Genomic DNA, 23891 nt, shown 5'->3' with positions numbered 1-23891 from the left:
ACTGTTTTGTTGCTTAGCAGGCAGGCATAGCACTCTCTATTGTATTGTATTGTAGTCTACATGGGACAATAGATGGAAATTGTTTATATTCTGTCACATCACATTACGGTCTGTTAAATTTAATTGTCCATTTCAAATCATTTGAAAATTTACTCTGTCATTGCTTACAAAGCGTGAAAGTGCTGCGTATGTTGTCGTGACAAGCTGGTGGCAGGGGCGGGGTAGGGTGGGGTCGGACTGAGGGGCCCTATAATGGTCTCTTGTCCCCAGGCCCTGCAAGTCTGTTGACAGCCCTGCCTGTACCCCAAATTAACAAATCTGTAGAGATTATCAAACTGCGTACAGACTATCTGTGATTTTTCATGTACAGTATAAACAAAATGAGTTTTATTTTATTTTTTTACATGATCTGAAAATATAGCCTACTCACCTACTGCATAGTATAATGATATTTGAATCCATTTAAAACTATAATGATCAATGGCAGCGCTCCTGCGTCGGCGCATATCCAAACAGGAAGTGACGAAATGTCCTTTCACAATTTTTGTTTTGTAAACTGTGGGCTGCAGTCTGAGTGACTACACTTTGAAAACTGCGCTCTTTATTTACTCATTTGTAGTTATGGATTGCTGTGTTGGATCTGTGTTATTCTACTTTGTATTACTTTATATGCTCATTCACTTGCTTGTTTTCTTCTTCGCGGATGCAGATTTCACGTTACTGTGGGCTAGTCTGTTCGGACGTAAATCAGGTAAGTGTACCAGCTCCGTAAATGTTTGACGGTTTTGTCATTTCAACATTTTAGAACATCAAAATCTTCATGCAAGAGGTTTTTTAAAAGACTTATTACACTGTGATCTCCAATGTGATCAATATTGCATGTTGCTTCCTAAGTAACAAAGCTATTCTGCGAAAGATAAGGTGTAAACATGTTGCTGCACGATTCAACGTGTTCGATGAGCAATTGATTAACAGGTCTCCAGAGTGCTCCGGAATGGAGACATTTCACCCCTAATATTTGACACAACGCAAGTATATATATTTTGTAATTACTTTCCTGGATTTTTTTTTTTTTTTTTTTTGTGGCTAACAAACCTCTACTCCACACTTAAACTTAATTGTTCGCGGCAATGCGCAAATAAGTTCTTAAAGCATTGCATTTATCAGTAATATAGTAAAAATGAGTGGAAATGAAAATATTGACAGTGTTCCTCCAGGTCATGGAACGTTAAATTCAAGACTTATTAATGTTGTTTGAGACCAACTTGACAACAAACCAAAATCGTGGGCGGACACAACAGGATGTCAAGTAGTGTGATCTCGTCGTTGCTAAAAGTCAGACCCAATCAATCGTATGGCATCTGACAAGTGGAGCCACAGAAACAACATAGAGCAGGGGTGCCAAAGTCCGGTCCTCAAGAGCCCCTATCCAGCTTATTTTCCATGTCTCTCTCATTTAACACACCTGAATCAAATGATCAGCTAATCAGCAAGCTCTGCAGGAGCCTGATAACCATCCTGATTATTTGATTCAGGTGTGTTGGAGGAGAGAGACATGGAAAACAAGCTGGGTAGGGGCTCTGGAGGCCTGGACTTAGGAACCCCTGACATAATACCCTTTCACATATTCCGAAACACCGGGAATATGACAGGATTTAACCGTGCAGCAGTTGTATGTGAAAACAATATCCCGGGTCGACTGACACGGAGATTGCATGGACATTTCACGGGTCGTATCTTCGTATACTGTCGGGGACTTTTCCGGGATGCGGTGTGCGTGAAAGCAGGCATTAAATTCCCAGGTCACAGCATGATGGCTGATGACGTAACTATCATGGCGGGCCGATGGTCACTTCCTCTCTATTCGCGGTCAGACGAAAAGCGGTAAACAAACACCACAATTGTGAAAAGTATAAAACAACGGAGGGAACCGTTCAAGGGTTTATTAAGTACAAACAAAAAAACGCGATCGCGGAAAAGTGGGAATAACACAAATGGGTTCGTGACAGTAGAGCCAAGGAAGAGAGTCCATCGTCCATCTTTGGAAATGTGTGGTTTATTTTGTTGCTAATATTAGTGTCCGCTACTGCGGAAACAAGGTAGTACTTCAAAGCTGAAAACAACGGAGGGAAGCGTTCAGGGGTTTATTAAATACAAACAAAAATACACGCGATCATGGATAAGGGGAAATAACACAATGGGGACGTGATATCTCGACACCCTTCTCTTGGATCGCCTGGGCTTGAATACAGTCTTGATGAGCTTGAATTGGCTGCAGTTACGATGTCGGGAATGCGCACTTTGGAACAAAACACGATTTGACCAACATTGTGACAGCCGATGCCGACCAAAAATGACGTAATGTCAGTGTTATAAAATCGCGCCCGCAGCCCTCCCCGCACAGAGAGCGCTAGTGGGCAACACGGGACAAGTGTGTGAAAGTGTCCAACCCACGTCATTCTCGCGACATCTCTACATGCGCACAAGCAATGACGCGAATAAATCCTGCGTCACCTTAGACGGGAATTTTCCTGGATATGTGTGTGAAAAGGGCTATAGACTATCGGAAAGTGATATCCATTCATTTACCTGTTTAATTCTTACAACAAAATAAACATTTCTTGAAATAGACCTGCAAAGTCAAGGTTCTTTGTTGACTTTAATCATTTCATCCATTGTTTAGTTACGCTTGTGTAAAATCTCGCAAAAACTTAAACGAAATCGTTGCCAAAGCACTCTCAGAAATCCTGGACGGGAAGTTTTAAAGTACAGTGGTGCCTCTACATACAGAATTTTAAGGTTAAGACACGCCTCAACGGGAAAATATTTCCTCTTGTTAAGAAAGAAGCATATGAAAGGCAAAAATATAGTATGGATAGAACTCGCAGCTCCCAGAATTTACTGAACGTAACATACTTATAGCTGCTCTGCCACAGATAATTGCTTAGCATTCTTGGCAAGTGGGGCCTCTACTGTATGTGTATGTGTGTATCCCAGTGTCTTCTTCATCACCCCCCCCCCCCCCCCCCCGTTCCGACAGCTTTGCATGAGTGTAGTAACTTTTATTCTTTACCCTATCCTTGTTTTTTAACATTATGCACAACTCAGATTTGATGATTACTGTGCATTAATCTAATTGTAACGTACTAATTATTATCATTTTCTGTAATGTATTGATAAACATAGACTTTCATATATTTTGGATTCATTACACACAACTGAAGTAGCTCAAGCCTTTTATTGTTTTAATATTGTTGATTTTGGCAAGAAAAAGTCAAGAAAAAACAAAAATCCCTATCTCGAAAAATTAGCATATCATGAAAAGGTACTCTAAAGAAACTACTACCCTAATCACCTGAATCAACAAATTAACTCAAAACCCCTGCGAAAGATTGCTGAGGCTTTTAAAAACTCCCAGCCTGGTTCATGACTTAAAACCGCATTCATGGGCAAGACTGCCGACCTGACTGCTGTCCAGAAGGCCATCATTGACACCCTTGAGCAAGAGGCCAAGACACAGAAAGAAATTTCTGAGCGAATAAGCTGTTCTCAGAGTGCTGTATCAAGGCACCTCAGATGGAAGTCTGTGGGAAAGAAAAAGTGTAGCAGGAAACGCTGCACAACCAGAGGTGATCGCACCCTGAGAAAGATTGTGGAGAAGGGCCGATTCCAGACCTTGGGGGGCCTGCAGAAACCTGGAAATGGCCTACAGGTGCCGCATTCCCCAGGTCAAGCCACTTTTGAACCTGAAGCAGCGGCAGAAGCGCTTGACCTGGGCTACAGAGAAGCAGCACTGGACTGTTGCTCAGTGGTCCAAAGTACTTTTTTCAGATGAAAGTAAGTTTTGCATGTCATTCGGAAATCAAGGTGCCAGAGTTTGGAGGAAGAGTAGGGTAAGGAAATGCCAAAATGCCTGAAGTCCAGTATCAAGTACCCACAGTCGGTGATGGCCTGGGGTGCTATGTCAGCTGCTGGTGTTGGTCTACTGTGTTTTATCAAGGGCAGGGTCAATGCAGCTAGCTATCAGGAAAGCTTCTGAAAAGCTATTATGGAGATGAAGATAGAAAATCTGTGGGATATTGTGAAGAGGAAGTTGAGAGACACCAGACCCAACACTATGGATGAACTTAAGGCCCCTATTGAAGCATCCTGGGCCTTCATAACACCTCAGCAGTGCCACAGGCTGATTGCCTCCATGCCATGCCGCATTGAAGCCGTCATTTCTGCAAAAATATTCACAACCAAGTAATGAGTGGCTAGCTGATATAATTGATTGAAGGTTGACTTTTTTGTATTAAAAAAATACATTTTTTGTATTGATCAGATGAAATATGCTAATTTCTTCAGATAGGGATTTTTGGGTTTTCTTGACTTTTTTGCCAAAATCATCAATATTAAAACAATAAAAGGCTTAAACTACTTCAATTGTGTGTAATCAATCCAAAATTTATGAAAGTCTAATGTTTATCAGTACATTACAGAAAATAATGAACTTTATTACAATATGCAAATTTTTTGAGAAGGGCTAGTATGTGTTACATGTTTTGATGTATTTTTAAGCATTATAAAAGATTTATGTCTGAATTTTGGGGGGGCTTGGAATGGATTAGGGCATTTACATGGAAAACGCGTCTCTACTTACAGAATTTTTAAGCTAAGAAACTACTTCCAGAACCAATTTAGTAAGTAGAGGTACCATTGTATTAGAATTTAACATGAAAAACAGCAGGGCACCAGACTGCATCCAAATGGTCGTATTTTGCGCCTGAAATTAGAGCCAGTACGAGTTTTTTTTTTTCTGATCGCGCATGCGCAACCAGTAATATCATTGGTTTCTTTTTTGTTGTCGCTGTTGTTGCTGACAAACTCCTTTACGGTTAAATCCACTACTTGGTGGTAATGTGACATTTGTAGAATAATTATGTCATTCGTTTGTGATTGGTTTGTGCTAAAAAAAAATTGTTTGTGCTGCTATCGTATTTTGAGATATTAATTTTAAGTGATGACGTCGCGCAGCCCCCAATTTATTGCAAAATGGACTCGAAATGGTGCCATCCGTTTATGCTACGTTTTTGCTCGTTTGTGCTGTTAAAATTTTTGTTTGTGCTGCTATCATTTTTGAGATATTGATATTTTAATTTCGAGTGATAAAGTCAATCGCAACACCTCCATCGAGGCTGAGGAAGCGTACCAACTCTCAATGACAGAGGGGTGTCCCAACAACTAGTGCAAACGTAGCACAAACAAAAGGCACTCCTTCGGGGCCATTTTGCAGTAAATGGTGGGCTGTGAATCATGTCATCACTTGAACTTAATATCTCTTAATTCTCGTTATCTCAAAAACGAAAATGATGTCACTTATGAATGGATGTAATAGATGTGGACTGGACATTGGAGTTAGTGGCAAAATTTGCCAGATGATATTTAATTACATCTGTCATTAGCATTCATCAATAATCATGACCGTGTCATGTCATCATTATGACGGTGTTATGACTGTTATGGTGTTATGACTGTCTTATGACGCTACTGTCAAATAAAGTGTTACCAAAGTATTTTTTTTTTTCCACAATTTGTTTCTTTTTTCAGAGGTGAAGCTGAAAGGTCAAGTGGTGTGGGTCACAGGAGCCTCCAGTGGCATCGGGGAGGAACTAGCCTACCAGCTGGCTCGTTGCGGCTCGCGCCTCATACTGTCCGCTCGCCGCGAGGATGAGCTGAAGAGGGTGAAGCGGCAATGCTTAGGTCAGACGCGTGCGTACAATGCTATGAAAATGTTTGTGCACCCCTGACTATTTTCATTTGTAAATCATTCGGTGTTTTAGTCAGAAAAACTTCTTTTTAATGTATATAAAGAAAAAAAAATCCAGAGGTGGGTAGAGTAACTAAAAATGTGACTCAAGTTAGAGGAGCGTTACTTCAAGATAAATTTACTCAAGTAAAACTTGTCATCCAAATAAATGACTCCAGTATTCTTTTCACCAAATACTTTTGTACTTAAGTCATGAGTAACAATATGAGTAACTGCCTACAGTGTCTGCACAAGTTCATTTCTACACTGCTGGCCAAAAGTATTGGCACCCCTGCAATCCTGTCAGATAATGCTCAATTTCTCCCAGAAAATGATTGCAATTACAAATGCTTTGGTAGTAATATCTTCATTATTTTTGCTTGCAACTAAAAAGTAAAAAAGAGAATAGAAGAAAAAAATAAATCATTATCATTTTACAGAAAACTAAAAACAAAACTAACAAAATTATTGGTACCCTTTGAAAAATCATGTGATGCTTCTCTAATTTGTGTAATGAACAGCACTTGTTACTTACCTGTGGCACATAACAGGTGGTGGCAATAACGAAATCACACGCGCAGCCAATTAAAATGGATTAAAGTTGACTCAACCTCTGTCCTGTGTCATTGCGTGTACCACATTGAGCATGGAGAAAAGAAAGAAGCCCAAAGAACTGTCTAAGGACTTGAGAAGCAAAATTGTGAAGAAACATTGGCAATCTCAAGGCTACAAGTCCATCTCCAAACACCTGAATGTTCCTGTGTCTACCGTCCTTAGTGTCATCAATAAGTAGGAAAAGCCCATGGCACTGTGGCTAACCTCCCAAGATGTGGACGGAAATGAAAAATTGACGAGATTTCAACGAAAGATTGTGCGGATGGTGGGTAAAGAACCTCGACTAACATCCAAACAAGTTTAAGCTGTCCTGTAGTCCGAGGGTACAACAGTGTCAACCCATACCAATCAGCATCTGAATGAAAAGGGACTCTGAGGTAGGATACCCAGGAAGACCCCACTTCTGGCCCAGAGGCATAAAAAAAGCCAAGCTGGAGTTTGCCAAAACTTGCCTGAGAAAGCCAAAAATGTTTTGGAAGAATGTTCTCTGGTCAGATGAGACAAAAGAAGAGCTATTTGGGAAAAGGTGTTAACATAGAGTTTTCAGAAGAAAAAAAAAAACGAGGCCTTCATAGAAAAGAACACTGTCCCCACAATCAAACATGGCGAGGTTCCCTGATGTTTTGGGGTTGCTTTGCTGCCTCTGGCACTGGACTGCTTGATCCTGTGCATGGCATTATGAAGTCTGAAGACTACCAACAAATTTTGCAGCATAATGTAGGCCCAGTGTGAGAAAGCTGGGTCTCCCTCAGACGTCATGGGTCTTCCAGCAGGACAATGACCCAAAACACACTTCAAAAAGCACTAGAAAATGGTTTGAGAGAGAGCATTGGAGCATTCTAAAGTGGCCAGCAATAAGTCCAGACCTTAGCCCCATAGAACACCTGTGGAGAGATCTGAAAATGGCAGTTTGGTGAAGGCACCCTTCAAATCTCAGAGACCTGGAGCAGTTGGCCAAAGAAAAATGGTCTAAAATTCCAGCAAAGAATTGTAAGAAACTCACTGATGGATACCGGGAGCGGTTGTTAGCAGTTATTTTGTCTACAGCAGGGGTGCCCAATCCCGGACCTCGAGAGCCCCTATCCAGCTTGTTTTCCATGTCTTCCTCCTCTAACACACCTGAATCAACCAATCAGGATCGTTATCAGGCTGCTGCAGAGCTTGCTGATGAGCTGATCATTTGATTCAGGTGTGTGAAAGGAGGGAGACACAGAAAACAAGCTGGATAGGGGCTCTCGAGGACCGGGATTGGGCACCCCTGGTCTACAGGTTGTGCTGAGGGTGACAATACTTCTGTCCGGCCCATTTTCGGAGTTTTGTGTAAAATGATAATGATTTTTTTCCCCCATTCTCTTTTGTGTTTTGCAAGCAAAATAAATGAAGATATCACTACCAAAGCGTTTGTAATTGCAATCATTTTCTAGGAGAAATTAAGCATTATCTGACAGAATTGCAGGGGTGCCAATACTTTTGGCCAGCAGTGTATTAACTGTTATTATCATGCCATACTATAACCTGGCAAAAAAAAAAACAAACACAAAATCCTCGAATTTACACAAGAAAGATACAGAAATTAAATATCTGTTTTTCCGTGGTCTATCAGTGCAAATAAAAACAGAGCTGGAAATCCGCACTTTCGAGTGCGGATTTCACTCGCCTTGAAAGGTGGAAAAAGCGCTATATAAGTATAACACCATTTACCATTTTACTTTTAAATTTACTTACATTTATTTAAATTTACATTTTAAAATTTACCTTTAAATTTTACTTTTGCAAGCACAAAGTATGGTGTGGTAAAACTACTTTTAGAAGTACATTTAAAAAAAAAAAAAAAAAAAACTGTCCTGCTCAGCTTCTTTGACACGGAGAATGGGAATCTATAGTCTAAATCATTTTAATGTATCACATGGGAGTATAATATTCTTCCTTTGTGATTATTCATTGTGTTTCGTTTATTTGGAGAAAGCGAGCTGGAAGGGGTTATGGAAGACAGGAAAATGGAAGAAGAAGGAAGAAGAGAAGAACTAACAACAAGAAATACATTAAACGCCTACACTACATAAGAATATAGTGGTGCTATCGTAAGCTAAGTGTATTTCCCGTGGACACCATGTGGGAGTCCTGAGGACCGAAGAAACAGGAGACCTGGTGAGTCAAAAAGAGATGTGATTCGGCGGGGTTGAGTGTACACAACTCTGCAATGTAAGGTGTAGAACCCAGTATTATTTGAATAACTTGTAAGTGTGGATATTCTAACATCCTATTCAATGCTCCCTGATCCCTAATACTGGCACTGACAGCCTTTCTACTTGAGTGTGTCTAATTGCACTCAGTCATGCATGAATCCCATCCTGCAAACAAGTGGAAATGCTGCGCGGGGGCCGCCCCAGGCATCTCCCCAGCCAATTAGGGAGTGGGTGCTAGCCAGTGCGGCCTATCTCTCCTCCCACAGCTCCGGCAAGGGGGCCACCGCCATCTCCCCAGGACCCAGGGTGGTCCCCGGACTATCAGTGCCCGCATTAACCAGCCTTCATGGAAAGGATGAGGGGACACACCACTGCTCCCCACACGCGCCCCCAGCCACCAGGCCCACCAGCTACCACCGTAACCCTTCGACCGACGCGGCACACTATGGGATCCCCACGGCCCACGAGGCTTGGGGCAGGACAGGATCCCTACCCAGAGGGAGCCCTGTTACTGTGGGTACCAGGTCCCCTACTGGCAGCCATTACCCAGCACCGGGATGGAATTGTGTGGGGAGGTTATTGCAGTGTATACAATAAATTTTTCAGGCTAGATACCGATTATTAGTAGTTAAAGGTGCCGATAACTAGGGTTGTTCCGATCATATTTTTTTGCTCCCGATCGTTTTAGTTTGAGTATCTGCCGATCCCGATATTTCCCGATCCGATTGCTTTTTTTTGCTCCCGATTCAATTCCAATCATTCCCAATAATTTTTCCTGATCATATACATTTTGGCAATGCATTAAGAAAAAAATGAATAAAACTCGGACGACACTATACATTCAACATCCAGTACATAAGTACTGTATTTGTTTATTATGACAATAAATCCTCAAGATGGTATTTACATTATTAACATTTTTTCTGTGAGAGGGATCCACGGATAGAAAGACTTGTGACTTAGTATATTGTGACTAAATATTGCCATCTAGTGTATTTGTTGAGCTTTCAGTAAATGATACTGTAGCCATGCCCAAATGCCTGATGGGAAGTGGACCCATGACTGTGCGTAGTGCTACCTATTGATATATCTTCTCTGCGTTGGGAAATAACATAAAGGGTTAAGAAAAAGATCAATTGCTACCTTGCGTCCCCACAGTGCTTCCTATGATATTTCTAATCGTAGGGAGAGGGAATGTAAGGATTTAGCCTATTGAAAAAAAGGCTCCAAAGGCTGCCGAAATTCACTCTACTCATTCTAAGCTGCCTTTTATCTCTCTACATGGGTAAAACGGCGCCATTACAGATTGAGCGCGACAATGCGTGAGTGGGTCGTGCAACGCATGCATTAATTGCGTTAAATATTTAACGAGATACAATTTTAAAAAATTAATTACCGCCGTTATCGGTACCTTAAGCCTAAACTAAAGACTCTGGATGAGTGTAACATACTATGTCTGTAACGTTAAATACATTCAGAAAACGATTTAATTAAAAAATATATATATATTTTAAAAAGGCATGGCCGATATTTTTCTGCCGATTCCGATTCTTTGAAAATGACGTGATCGGACACGATCGATCGGGTCATCTCTACCGATAACCGATTTTTGGAGCCGATATTCATTTGCAGTGAAAGTGTAAAAAATGGCGTAAAAAAGTGAATAATGCAAACACTGAACTTCATTGAAATGCCTAAAGGATGGAATCACACAAATATAAAATAATAGAATTATATAAAACTTTATAAAATTCTTCCTCAGAAACATGCCTTATAAAGTTGAATAATATTGCATCAGGCTGCATCTTAGCCAAAATAACCCAGTTTTGAATAGATTTTTTTCATATCGACAGGTCTGATTTAAAAAAATAAAAAATAAAAAAAGGCTGATACCAATTTCCAAATATCTCTACTACCCACCTCTGATCATATCATAATGAAACTGGTGATTTACACCCTCGATTGTGACTGGATCTCAATTGTTTATACCTTCAGAGTCCACAGGTCTCAAAGATGAGGACATTCTTGTTCTTCCTCTGGATTTGTTGGAGAGAACAAGTCATGAAGCCAAAGCCCAAGCTGCAATTGGACACTTTGGACAAGTATGATTGTTTTTCTTGATAAACGCAAATTGCGTGGAAGCTCACAAATTTACCAGTGATTCCCTCCATGAATTACTGTCCTCTACAGTACATCAGTGTTGTTTTTGGTAGCCCCTTTATGTCATGTCATCATACTGCGACACCCAAATTGAAACGTCATCAACAATAGGCCAATAGGAGAGCAGCATACTGAAGGGGATGTGAAAGATGATGACCAATAACGCAGCAGGATCTTATGGCGCAACATTTAAAAGCAAAAAGCAGGCACTACATATGGCGGAAAACACTGAGTTGACTTGAATTTCAAAATTGTCCGATATTCACGTGTGATACATCATTGGAAAGCTTAAAATCTCAATTTTCTGGGGGAAGAAAATTTTTGAACTGGAGGGCATTTAAAAAATAAATAAATAAACAGCAAAACCCTAACTGGAGGTGAGAACATGAGAGAGCATAATTAAAGACGCTATGAATTTAACGAGATATTATTGCATACTTACCTTGTTTTAATCCAAAAACTCCATGTAGCATGTATCACCGGGTGTTAAGACACAGCTGGATTTTTGAACGATTGTATGGGTGAAACATGGTAATATAACAAAGGTCGCGATGCAGAAATCGCAGACATCAAGGAGTGGTCGAGATTTTCTTTTTCATATAGTTAAACGTTTTAAATGTTTTTTTCAATTTTTCTCGATTATTTGTTATCTAACATATCGGAAAATGCGACAGTAACAAAAATAAAACTATGCGATAGTTATGAGGTAGATATCCGTGACTTTTTTACGGACGCCATTTTTTTTTCATTGTGACTTAATTTGTTTAAAAGTTTAAAATATGCGAGTGAATAATTTTTTTATAGTCTTTTTGTTTTTTTTTAAAGAAAACCTAGACATCAAATAATGATTCTAAGTTAAAAATGACACATTTTCAATAATAAATATAATTACTTACCTTCTTTTTATGGCTGGGTTGAAACAAAAGCGGTTGTGCTACGTCTGTAAATGGGGGTTTCCAGGGTAAAACGGACAAATTAAAAATAGTTCGGGGGCTTAATGCGCAATGAATCTGCTATTGCAGCATATAGACATATTTTTCTATCAAACACAACAGTTCTTTTGGCTTAAAATACAGCAGTTTATTTTAAAGAGGAGAGCAAGAGCAGAAACTGCTTTTTCAGTCTTGTCTGTGTTTTCCGCCGATTATATCTTTTACAATAATGTGTAGTATTTTTGCCTCTTGTAACCTGAAATTTCTTTATTAACATTAACATATTAGCTGGGACGTGTCGTAACCTGAAAATTTTATGTTTGTAGAGACGTAAGTAGAGGAACCACTCTACATTATTTTCAATTAATTATATCCTCCTAGACACCACAGACTGCTCGCTACGCTGAAGCTAAAGTTAAGGATAATGTGAACGCTAACAGTAGGAGTTACATTTAGTGTGTGATGATCACTCAGCACTGACCATTATAGGCTAAAACAACATTGTACAGCCTCTCTTGCCAATATAAGAACGCAAATCTTACCATGCATTTAAAAAAAATCAAACCTGGAGCGAGGATTTGATGATAACGAGCTAAAAACGTGTTTTGGGAAACTAAAACATAATGAGACGAATATCAGCTTTCGCCTGATGAGACGAGAACGAGACAGAAATGCGCGAAACGTGACATTTTCTGTGTAGTTAGCCTGCACCCCCTCCTCCCCAAACTTACTAGTCTCAAGGCTTACACTCACAGTAGGATTTGTTGTCTTATCTTGGCCAGAGAGAATATGCAGTGTTGCTTTAGTCTTTAGGTCTGTGCTGAGTGATCATCACACACTAAATGTAACCCGTAGCATTAGCACAGCATTCGCGTTAGCATTAGGCTAATGCTAACAGTGAGCGTCCTCTTAAACTCTCGGAATTTTTTTTTTTTTTTTTTTTTTTTTACACACAGTTGGTGGCGTCCAGGTGGGTATAATTCTTTAAAAATAATGTACTGCTTTCCTGTCGAGTGTGTATTATCACCAGATTGGCGTTGTCCCTATAGACGCTACAATATGTGCTCGTCTGTCATTGTTCATTCGAAATAGTTGGCAACCTTTATTAATATTTGGAGTAAAAATTTTTAATTTTACAGACGAAAACATTTTTAGTAAACGTCGACTAAAAGTAGATGAAATTAGTCTGGAGTTTTCGTCAACAAGAACTAGACGAAGACAAACACATTATGACATGACTAAAATATGACTAATAAGTATAATCGTCCAGAAGACTAAAATTAACAGGGCTGCCACAAACAACACTGGTCGGAAACTGTCGCATTTTCATTTCATTCTAATCTCGACAGACGGAAACTGGCATTCGTCTGGTTATGTTTGAGGTTTTCTTTTGAGAATTGTTTAGCTCATTATCGCTCCTCATCATGAAATATTACAGTGCCCTCCATAATTATTGGCACCCCTCGTTAAGATGTGTTTTTCAGCTTCTAAAATTCTTTTTTTTTTTTCCAAATAATATGGGACCTTAATGGAAAAAAAGAGAAAAATCCAACCTTCAATACAAGTGCATTTATTCAGTGGGGGGAAAAATCCCACATAAAGAAATAATTATTTGACATAAAATAATGTGTGTCACAATTATTAGCACCCCTGGTGTTAATTGGGACCGTGTGCTTTGGTAAGATGAGACCAAGATTGAGCTTTTTGGAACCAAACGCTCTAAGTGGGTCTGGCGTGCCACGAAAGATGCGCATGCTGAAAAGCACCTCGTACCCACTGTAAAGTATGGGGGTGGGTCAGTGATGCTGTGGGGCTGTTTCGCTTCCAAAGGCCCTGGGAACCCTATTCGGGTGCATGGCATCATGAATGCTTTGAAATACCAGGACATTTTAAATCAAAGTCTGTTGCCCTCTGCCCGAAAGCTGAAGATGGGTCGTCACTGGGTCTTTCAGCAAGACAATGACCCTAAACATATGGCCAAATCGACACAGAAATGGTTCACCAGACACAAAATCAAGCTCCTCCCATGGCCATCTCAGTACCCAGACCTTGTTTTGTTGGCAAAAGGGGGTTTTACTAAGTATTAACACCAGGGGTGCTAATAATTGTAACACACATTATTTGATGTCAAATAATTATTTCTTTATGTGGGATTTTTTCCCCACTGAATAAATGCACTTGTATTGAAGGTTGGATTTTTCTCTTTTTTTCCATTAAGGTCCCATATTATTTGAATTAAAAAATATACAGTGCCTTGCAAAAGTATTCGGCCCCCTTGAATCTTGCAACCTTTCGCCACACTTCAGGCTTCAAACATAAAGATATGAAATTTAATTTTTTTGTCAAGAATCAACAACAAGTGGGACACAATTGTGAAGTGGAACAACATTTATTGGATTATTTAAACTTTTTTAACAAATAAAAAACTGAAAAGTGGGGCGTGCAATATTATTCGGCCCCTTTACTTTCAGTGCAGCAAACTTACTCCAGAAGTTCAGTGAGGATCTCTGAATGATCCAATGTTGTCCTAAATGACCGATGATGATAAATAGAATCCACCTGTGTGTAATCAAGTCTCCGTATAAATGCACCTGCTCTGTGATAGTCTCAGGGTTCTGTTTAAAGTGCAGAGAGCATTATGAAAACCAAGGAACACACCAGGCAGGTCCGAGATACTGTTGTGGAGAAGTTTAAAGCCGGATTTGGATACAAAAAGATTTCCCAAGCTTTAAACATCTCAAGGAGCACTGTGCAAGCCATCATATTAAAATTGAAAGAGCATCAGACCACTGCAAATCTACCAAGACCCGGCCGTCCTTCCAAACTTTCTTCTCAAACAAGGAGAAAACTGATCAGAGATGCAGCCAAGAGGCCCATGATCACTCTGGATGAACTGCAGAGATCTACAGCTGAGGTGGGAGAGTCTGTCCATAGGACAACAATCAGTCGTACACTGCAGAAATCTGGCCTTTATGGAAGAGTGGCAAGAAGAAAGCCATTTCTCAAAGATATCCATAAAAAGTCTCGTTTAAAGTTTGCCACAAGCCACCTGGGAGACACACCAAACATGTGGAAGAAGGTGCTCTGGTCAGATGAAACCAAAATTGAACTTTTTGGCCACAATGCAAAACGATATGTTTGGCATAAAAGCAACACAGCTCATCACCCTGAACACACCATCCCCACTGTCAAACATGGTGGTGGCAGCATCATGGTTTGGGCCTGCTTTTCTTCAGCAGGGACAGGGAAGATGGTTAAAATTGATGGGAAGATGGATGCAGCCAAATACAGGAACATTCTGGAAGAAAACCTGTTGGTATCTGCACAAGGCCTGAGACTGGGACGGAGATTTATCTTCCAACAGGACAATGATCCAAAACATAAAGCCAAATCTACAATGGAATGGTTCAAAAATAAACGTATCCAGGTGTTAGAATGGCCAAGTCAAAGTCCAGACCTGAATCCAATCGAGAATCTGTGGAAAGAGCTGAAGACTGCTGTTCACAAACACTCTCCATCCAACCTCACTGAGCTCGAGCTGTTTTGCAAGGAAGAATGGGCAAGAATGTCAGTCTCTCGATGTGCAAAACTGATAGAAACATACCCCAAGTGACTTGCAGCTGTAATTGGAGCAAAAGGTGGCGCTACAAAGTATTAATGCAAGGGGGCCGAATAATATTGCACGCCCCACTTTTCAGTTTTTTATTTGTTAAAAAAGTTTAAATTATCCAATAAATTTTGTTCCACTTCACGATTGTGTCCCACTTGTTGTTGATTCTTGACCATAAATTTAAATTTTATATCTTTATGTTTGAAGACTGAAATGTGGCGAAAGGTTGCAAGGTTCAAGGGGGCCGAATACTTTGCAAGGCACTGTATATTAGAAGCTGAAAAGCACATCTTAACCAGGGGTGCCAATAATTATGGAGGGCACTGTATTTGTCGACGAAATATTTTCATCATCGTTGAGGAAAACAAAAATGCAGTACAATTTTGTCTTCCAGATTGACATCCTGATTAACAACGGTGGGCGAAGCCAGCGCTCTTTGTTCCTAGATACGAGTGTCGACGTTTACCAGGCTTTGATGGAGCTCAACTTCCTGGGTACCGTGTCCCTTACTAAGCAGGTGCTGCCTCACATGACGCGGCGCGGAACTGGCAGCATCGTGACTGTCAGCAGCGTGCTGGGTATTGCCGGGGGGCCACTGGCGTCGGGATACGCTGCCAGCAAACACGCGCTTCAGGTGAAGTTTGAAGCAGGGATGACAAATTGTTGGTTACATTGATTAGTTCATTTGATGGATTGAACCAGGGGTGTCAAACTCATTTTAACTCGCGGGGCACAGTAAGGCAATTATATCTTGAGTGGATCGGACCAGTTTATTTTTTTGCATTTTATTTCATTAATTATTATTATTTTTCCAATCCTTTTGGGGGTTTGCCATATATATTGCGATATTAAAACTAGAAGAATTTTCACCAGATGTCTTGAACAGCTCTGTTAGGGAAGACTTTGGTTGACTTACCATGACCACATTGTATTCATATAAAAACGTTTAATACAGGGTTTATCTTTGAATGATGAAGATTGCTGTGTATTAATGGGATTCGGGCGGCCATGTCTGCACACTTGCTGCTTTTATGAAGGAAAACAAGACTTTACATGTTAAAAAAAAATAATTGTATGTCCTGCGATGAGACTACTTGGACTACCAAACCATATATAGACCCCAATCACCAACGTCAAAGCTGACTGAGTGGAAACAAAGCGCTTTTTCGTTGAAAATTCTTGTGAATAAATACTTAAATCTCTTAATTCTTTATAGATATGGACGTAAATCTCGATTCTTGGTTAAAAGCAAAAAAAAGCGTACAGTTAGCATTTATTTTACGTAAATATGTCGAATGTGCTGCTTTAAGCCACTGTGGCGCTGCCTTATCACAACAAAAAGCTTTTTACGTTGAAAATTCTTGTGAATAAATGCTTAAATCCCTGAATTCTTTATAGATGTGGACGCAAAACAGTCTCGATTTTTGGTTAAAAGCAAAAAAAAACGGTCAATTAGCATTTATTTTAAGTAAATATGTCGAATGTGCTGCTACTCTTTAGGCCACTGTGGCGCCGTCTTATCACCACAAAGATTTTTTTACGTTGAAAATTCTTGTGCATAAATGCTTAAATCCCTGAATTCTTTATAGATATGAACGTAAAACAGTCTCGATTATTGGTTAAAAGCAAAAAAAAAAAAAAAAAATACGGCCAGTTAGCATTTCTTTTATTTAAATATTGCGAATTATGACGCCAATGCCGTAGCGGTTAATTTCTCTCACTGATTTTTTGTCACATTTCAAAATGCATGAATGGTATGAAAAATATAATAATTACCTTGAATCCTCAAAAAAAATCACTCCTGAGACAATCCTGTTTGTATGCGGTACAGCTTTCAACCTAAATCCGGCCTTGGATCGCTGCATGTGTTTGAGAATGACTGCGACCGACTTTAACCGAAGTGGGGTGGAGTGTGGGACGGCCCCCAACTTGAAGGTGTGGCGCAGTGTCTCAGGAATGTGTCCTGTCAATATCATTATGAAGTCTATGCACCATGTATGGTATGAATGACCTAAAATGGTAGAAACAACCCAGACTCCTTGCCAGGTCGCACGTTTGACACCCCATTGGACATCCATCTCCGTCAATGGTAGTGAATTATTTCATTAAATGTGAATGTACTCTCAATTCTTAGGGTTTTTTTAATTCCCTCCGGACCGAGCTCTATGACTACCCTAACATACTCATCAGCACAGTCTGTCCAGGGCCAGTACAATCATTCATAGTAGAAAATGCCTTCACTGAAGATCTGAACAAGGTAAAAAATAATGACAAAATTGGATCAGGAATTGAACATGATTTTCCTCAAATGTTTTGATTCTACTAACTGCTAACCATTCCTCAGCCCATGGCTTCAGCTGGTTACCAGGGATACAAGATGCCCACGAGTCGCTGCGTGTATTTAATACTGGCGGGGATTGCCAACGGTGTCAAAGAAATGTGGATCTCTCAGCAACCCTTCCTGTCTTTCAACTATGTATGGCAGTACACACCCACGTTTGCCTGGTTTATCACAAAGATCCTGAGCAAGAAAAGGGTGCAGAATTTCAAATTGGGTGTGGTAAGTATGGGTGTGACAAAATATTGAAATTGATATATCATGACATTTTGTATCTCAAAAGGTTATCGATATGCTCCTGCCAAGATTTGATATATGGTTTTAAAAAGGTGATCAACGTTTACAAAAAAAAAAGGAACCAATTAATTGCTGCGCATTTTACATGTAATTGCCCTAATCAGTTTCACGCACGACTGACACACCAATATAAATTTCATCATTTGGGTAAAATCGGAATAAAACAACAGCTAAACACATTTGAATCATTCCATATATCTAATCTAACCATTAATACCTGTAATGAAGTACATAATGGAACAAAATGTAAAAAAATTTTACAGTATATGGCGGAAAACACTTAGGTGACTTGAAGTTCAGCTTTGAGACCCCCAATTTGACCAAATTGCAAAATTGTCCTATATGCATGTGTGATACATCATTGGAAAGCTTAAAATCTCTATTTTCTGTGGAAAGAAAATTTTTAAACAGGAGGGCATCTTTAAAAAAAAAAGAATTTTTTTTAAACAGCAAAACCTTAACTGGAGGCGAGAGCACGCGAGAGCAGAATTAAAGACGCCGTGATTTTAACGAGATGTCGCGTACTTACCTCGTTTCGATCTAAAAACTCCATGTAGCATGTATCATCGAGTGTCAAGACACAGATGTGAATGGCCCCAGCCGGATTTTGGGGGTATTTTATGTGTGAAACATGGTAATATAACATGGGTCTGCAGTAATCGCAGACATCAAGGAGTGGTCGAGATGTTCTTTTTCATATTTTTACCCTTTTAAACATTTTTTCCCCCAATTTTTCTTTGTTTGGATCGATTATTTATCATCTAACATATTGGTGAAAATGCGACAGTAACAAAAAAATACAATGAATCAATAGTTATGAGGTAGATATCCGTGACTTCTTTACAGACGCCATTTTTTTCTTTGTGACGTAATTTGTTTAAAAGTTTAAAATCTGTGAATAATTTTTTTAAGTCGATTTTATTTTTTAAAACGAAATATGAGACATCAATTAATGATTCTAAGATAAAAATGACATTTTGATTAATAATCACTTACCTTCTTTTCGGGGTCTTAATGCGCCATCAGTCTGCTACTGCAGCATATAGACATATTGTTCTGTCAAACACAACAGTTCTTTTGGCTTAAAATACAGCAGTTTATTTTAAAGAGTAGTGCAAGAGCAGAAACTGCTTTTTCAGTCTTGTCTGTGTTTTCCGCTATATATATCTTACCTTTCGAGTGAGGCTATGTTCTCTTTCATGAGATTGATGTACATGTTCGCTGGTGTTTAAACCGTGAGTAAGCACCTAGCCTGTTGACTCCAGGCCTGGCTCCGCCCCTTTTGACAAATGTTTTTCCGTAGAATATAGACCAAACCATCCGGTGGGCTCTGGCAATTCGGAGATGGTCCTCAGTCAATCCGTAGCGCATATGCGGCCGGTATAATTTGAACAATATGATAAAATGGAAACGGATTGGCTCCGCTGCTATATCTTGGCAGATCGGTACCGTACAGGCGTCCGGTATAATTTGGCCTGAAGTCTGCTTGTAAGCAAAGCTGAAGTCACACAGTGCAACTCGCCACAGGGTCATCATTCTTCACCTTAACTAGACAGGGATACACTTATAAACTGTATTTTATCCGACTTGCGGGCATCAGAGTAACTATCAATATCATTGAGACTCCCAGAACTATTGGGAGATGTAGCATGTCTGTATATATCAATTTTTTAACCTAGCAAGTTTCTTTCTCACCGCAGCAGCCACTTTAGCATCTTGTATGAACTCTGACATAAATATTTGAAAAGTTTCCTAACTTTTGTTGTTGAAAACATCTCCATTCCAAAGGAGACAGCCGTTCTGCTCCTCTTCTGTGTATACGCCTCAAACACCCATGTAGTCTGTTTACTTGAGTGAAAAGGCCTTGACGTGAAAGGATCGGCGTGCCGCTACTGTGCACTTTTGCAGTCTGTACCGCTGACCTTGCATTATGACGAGCCCGAATGGAGGAATTTTCACGCGTGAACAGAATGTGCTGTCATAATGCAGAGGAACTTAGTGGTTGTGAGCCTACTAATTTCTTAAAAAAAGAGTGGATGACATTTTCCCTCCTTCCTGAACATACATCTGACTGGATTAACCATCGTTTCCGGTGCAAATAGGAATGCGGTTCTAAGTTTAAAGTGCATTTGACACAAAAAAACATGTTTATTTCATATTACACGCGGTATTTTATGCTCCTGAATGAAATGGACCACTTGGATGTGTGCAGAAGCGATCGATATATTTCTTCAATTTTTTTTTTATTCCCGCGCTACAAAAAGCCTTTCAGCCACGGTCTCGGATTGAGGAAGACGGTGGATGTGACGTTAACGGGATACATCATCTTCACTATACAGCCATACTATGGTATTCAGGACTGATTTTGCGGATTAATTCGTTTTTCGCGTCACGCCAGCCCAATGTGCTGCAGGGTTTTGTTGCTACACCAGAGAGTGGTGTGAGCCTTTCTGGGTTTCAAAAAGATCCTGTTCACTATGAAGAATGGGCAAAACCAGTATGAAAATGGAGCAATGGCACACATTTTAATTAGAAGGTGGCTTGTGTTTTGTGGGTGACAATGCTCCCTGGCGGGAGTGGCCGCCTCCCTCGGCCGACGCTCTCGTCTATGGTTCCCGATTGTCTCGAGACTTCCACCTCCCTCGGCCCTCTTCGCATGCCCGCCAAGAAAGCGCTATCCTGCGCAGCCACGCACTCAGACGTCGGCCAGTTTGTCCATCGAGAATGCTGCATTTGCGGCGTTCATTTCCCTGCTTCGTCCCCGTCGACGAGCACTGCCAATATGCTGGGGCTGCAGCAGGGAACCGACGAGCCGAAACTTGCTCGCCACCGGGGGCTGGCCGATCGGTGAAGACAATCACACCCGCCGCCGTGTCTGACATAAGTCGGAGTTGTTTTGTGACATTTTTTTGTGTTCGAAAGGTGAGGAGACCTGGAAGAGTCGCTTGATTTGGGTTAGCATGTAGCCTAGCTCTTAGTCTGAGTCTCCACAAGGAAATTTTAAGAGCCGGACAAACTCAGGTAGCATAAAATAGGTTTAAGAAGTCGGCGGTTTTGACCATTATGGAGTAATTTAGCCCTGTTGTACTGAATAAATGCATTTTTAATATTTCATATTCCATTTAGCACAAGCCTGTTATTTGTCATGACCATACAATTAATTTAGCAATTGGGGGAAAATACTTAGATACAAAAAATATCCTGTAAAAATTTGAGTAGAGAGATTAAAACAAAGACATTTTGCAGTCTGCTCCGTGTCGCCTTTTTCTCGTTCTGAATCTTTCTCCTCCATTGGGCTGAATTCTAAATCCGCTGAAATCGCTGAAATCACTACTCTCTTGATGTCGTCAGCCAGATGGAGGCGGCAGAGTGATATAATGACGGGCTGATTAAGACTCATTTATCGCTATTGTATATAGACGAATCACCTGAAAATGTTAATTCACATAATGTTGCTATTTAAGATTTTTTTTTTTTTTTTTTTTATGGTGTCACATGCACTTTAAGCTGTTCAGATTCACAGCAGCACTTTTTGACTAATACTGATATTTTCTGTTGAACATTAGTGCTCATTTGTCGGGCGGCAGCTATCGATTATTTTAGTTTAGGTGATCAGCTAGTTAGAATTATTGAGTAATCGAGAATAAAGAATACATTTTAGGAGACTTAAAGGCTTGCTAAGATTGCACTTTCAAAAGAGCATTAAATGGGAATGCAAAATACAATTCCCAAGTCTTTCTTGAAAAAATACAGAATTGCACTTACCCTCTAAAAATAAAGCACCTAATCTTTGCCTCAAACAAAACTAAACAAACAAACAAAAAATACATGAGGATCTAAGTACAACAAGAAAACAATTGGCTAACTTGTACAGCAAAAGTCTGCTAGCTAAAATGCTAACTTTTTTTTTTTTTTTTTTTTTTTTTACAATGCTCTTAAATCATTCAACACGTAGCACCACAAAAAACTGCTCAATGTACCTATAAACTAATTATGAATGCATAAAAAACATTAACTGAAACAAACTTACCTTATGTTGGTCTTAACAGGAAGCAGCTGGATTCAGCCTTGTTAAATGAGTTATGTCATATTCACCCTTTCCAGTAGAGGGCAGCGTATCCACCCAAATCAAACTTAAGGTTGTCCCCGGGTTACGACGTACAAAACTATTGTGATTTCGACTTTACGACGCTGGAGAGTCTCGTACGCCATTTTGTCTCCAGTTTTTTTTTTTTTTTTTGATGTTGTGTAAAAAGTACCTTATTATACCTTACAGTATCTTCTTTTTTACTCTACTTCATTAATATGACGTGCTATGTCCTCATTAAACGAAGTTTTTCAGCTTTACAGACAGCAAGGCAATTGTAGTTTTTGAAGCTTCCTTCACTTTTGACAATTTGTAAAGTTGTAACAAATACAATTATGTTCAAAATTACACGAATTTTAACAATAAAACACTTCACACAAAACATTTGGTGTTCAAAGGTCCATCTGGTCTGATCAAAATGTAAATTTGGTAGATTAAATTAGCCTATTTTGCCTAACAAAAGTCTGCTAACTTAAATGCTACAAATGCTATCATATTTACAATTCTCATTGCAAAACGCTCACACATAACTCCACAAACTGCAGCTCTAAACTTGATTACAAATACATACACAAACATATATTAGCTAAAACAACTTACAGCTTGATGTGGGCCAAACCAGAGCGCAGCTATCCTTTATCCATGTCAGACGTCTGAGTCTGCTACATAGTCATACAAGGCGACAGTCCAGCCAGACCCAACGCTTCCACCAGAGGGCAGTGTATCCTCTATCATTAAACAAAATACAATACTTTTCGACTTTTTGGATAGTTATTTTGAGATTTAGGGGTACTTAAAGGGTTAATGTGGATATCCAGGTTACGTCGCCAGCGTAGGAACGGAACGCATTCGTAACCCGGGGACTACCTGTAAATGTAAACACTTTCAAAACAAACCATTACAACACCTCTGTATTAAACGAATAATTGAAATAGCAAAATCTGATTTGAAGCTTTTTTTCTAATCGAATTACTCACGTTAACTGATTAATCATTGCAGTACTACTCATTTGTATTTTGTCTTCTCCAGGATGCAGACTCTGCCTACTTCACCAAGCCTAAAACACTGTAAAAGTGGCTTCCGGATGGCACTTATCGACATCTTCTTACAAGACTTTTTATTATGTACATATAGACATATAAAAATGAACAATATGTACAAGAATATGAGCAATCAAAATTGTTGAACTATTATTTTGAACGTTGTAAACAAGAGAACTGTAAACAAACAAATTGCACTGAACAGCAAGACATATCCAAGGCACATCCTTGATATCTTAACAAAATAAATGATTTTTTTTTTCCCTTTTTGAACAGACGGGGATTTTGAATGTTGTAACAAAAACTGGGCTTTTTATAATCAATAACTGTTAATAACGTGTTTCTGCTCAATCTAGCCCACAATCCACCTGTATTGGAAATGTACCATGTAGCTATCTAACTCGCTGATGTGATAAAACGACATAATTTTGCAACTCGATGCCTTTTCTTTTGTATTGGACTAAAGCACCATAATAAATGAATGCAAAATGGCATATGTTTTTGTCCTTGTTGGTAAGACGTGAAATGTCGTGGGGGGGGGGGTCTCCTCACCTCTGTGGTCAGAGGCAGGGGAAATGAAGGGGTGCTGACGAGTAAATGGGGTACCCCAATGGTGGATCTGCTGCCTGGACAGTCAGGTTCCTTAACATAAACGGGTGCGCCTGGATGCTGTAGCGCTCCTCGTCGTCGTTCGTGGCGTACAGGAGCTCCCAGGATAGGTTGGCCCACTGTCCTCTGACCCCCTCGCCGTTCAGACGACCCACCTGTACCAGCTGCTCCTGCAAGGACAGCACTCGCCCCGTGTACGTACCCTGCGGATGACATTCACAACTTTACA

The 23891-nt window shown here is 39.9% G+C and overlaps 2 protein-coding genes across 2 annotated transcripts in view; one reads left to right on the top strand and one right to left on the bottom strand.

The window, feature by feature from the left end:
• Positions 1-549: 549 nt before the first annotated feature.
• On the top strand, positions 550-23541 carry dhrs7 (dehydrogenase/reductase (SDR family) member 7). Its single transcript, XM_057859266.1, has 7 exons — positions 550-751; positions 5590-5742; positions 10585-10691; positions 15686-15925; positions 17426-17548; positions 17636-17851; positions 23043-23541. The coding sequence occupies exons 1-7, from the start codon at positions 622-624 to the stop codon at positions 23082-23084; spliced, it is 1011 nt and encodes a 336-aa protein (XP_057715249.1). The 5' UTR covers positions 550-621; the 3' UTR covers positions 23085-23541.
• The window catches only part of pcnx4 (pecanex 4), a 40559-nt gene continuing 35278 nt past the window's right edge, over positions 18611-23891 (bottom strand). Inside the window, exon 11 of the mRNA XM_057859261.1 lies at positions 18611-23865. Within this exon, the coding sequence (XP_057715244.1) occupies positions 23614-23865 (252 nt within the window). The 3' untranslated portion in view covers positions 18611-23613. The remainder of the gene's footprint in view (positions 23866-23891) is intronic.

This window comes from Corythoichthys intestinalis, chromosome 15 (genome assembly GCF_030265065.1).
Source record: "Corythoichthys intestinalis isolate RoL2023-P3 chromosome 15, ASM3026506v1, whole genome shotgun sequence".
In the NCBI taxonomy this organism is placed as follows: domain Eukaryota; kingdom Metazoa; phylum Chordata; class Actinopteri; order Syngnathiformes; family Syngnathidae; genus Corythoichthys; species Corythoichthys intestinalis.
The sequence above is the reverse complement of the archived record's forward strand: the minus strand, read 5'-3'. Positions and strand labels throughout refer to the sequence as shown.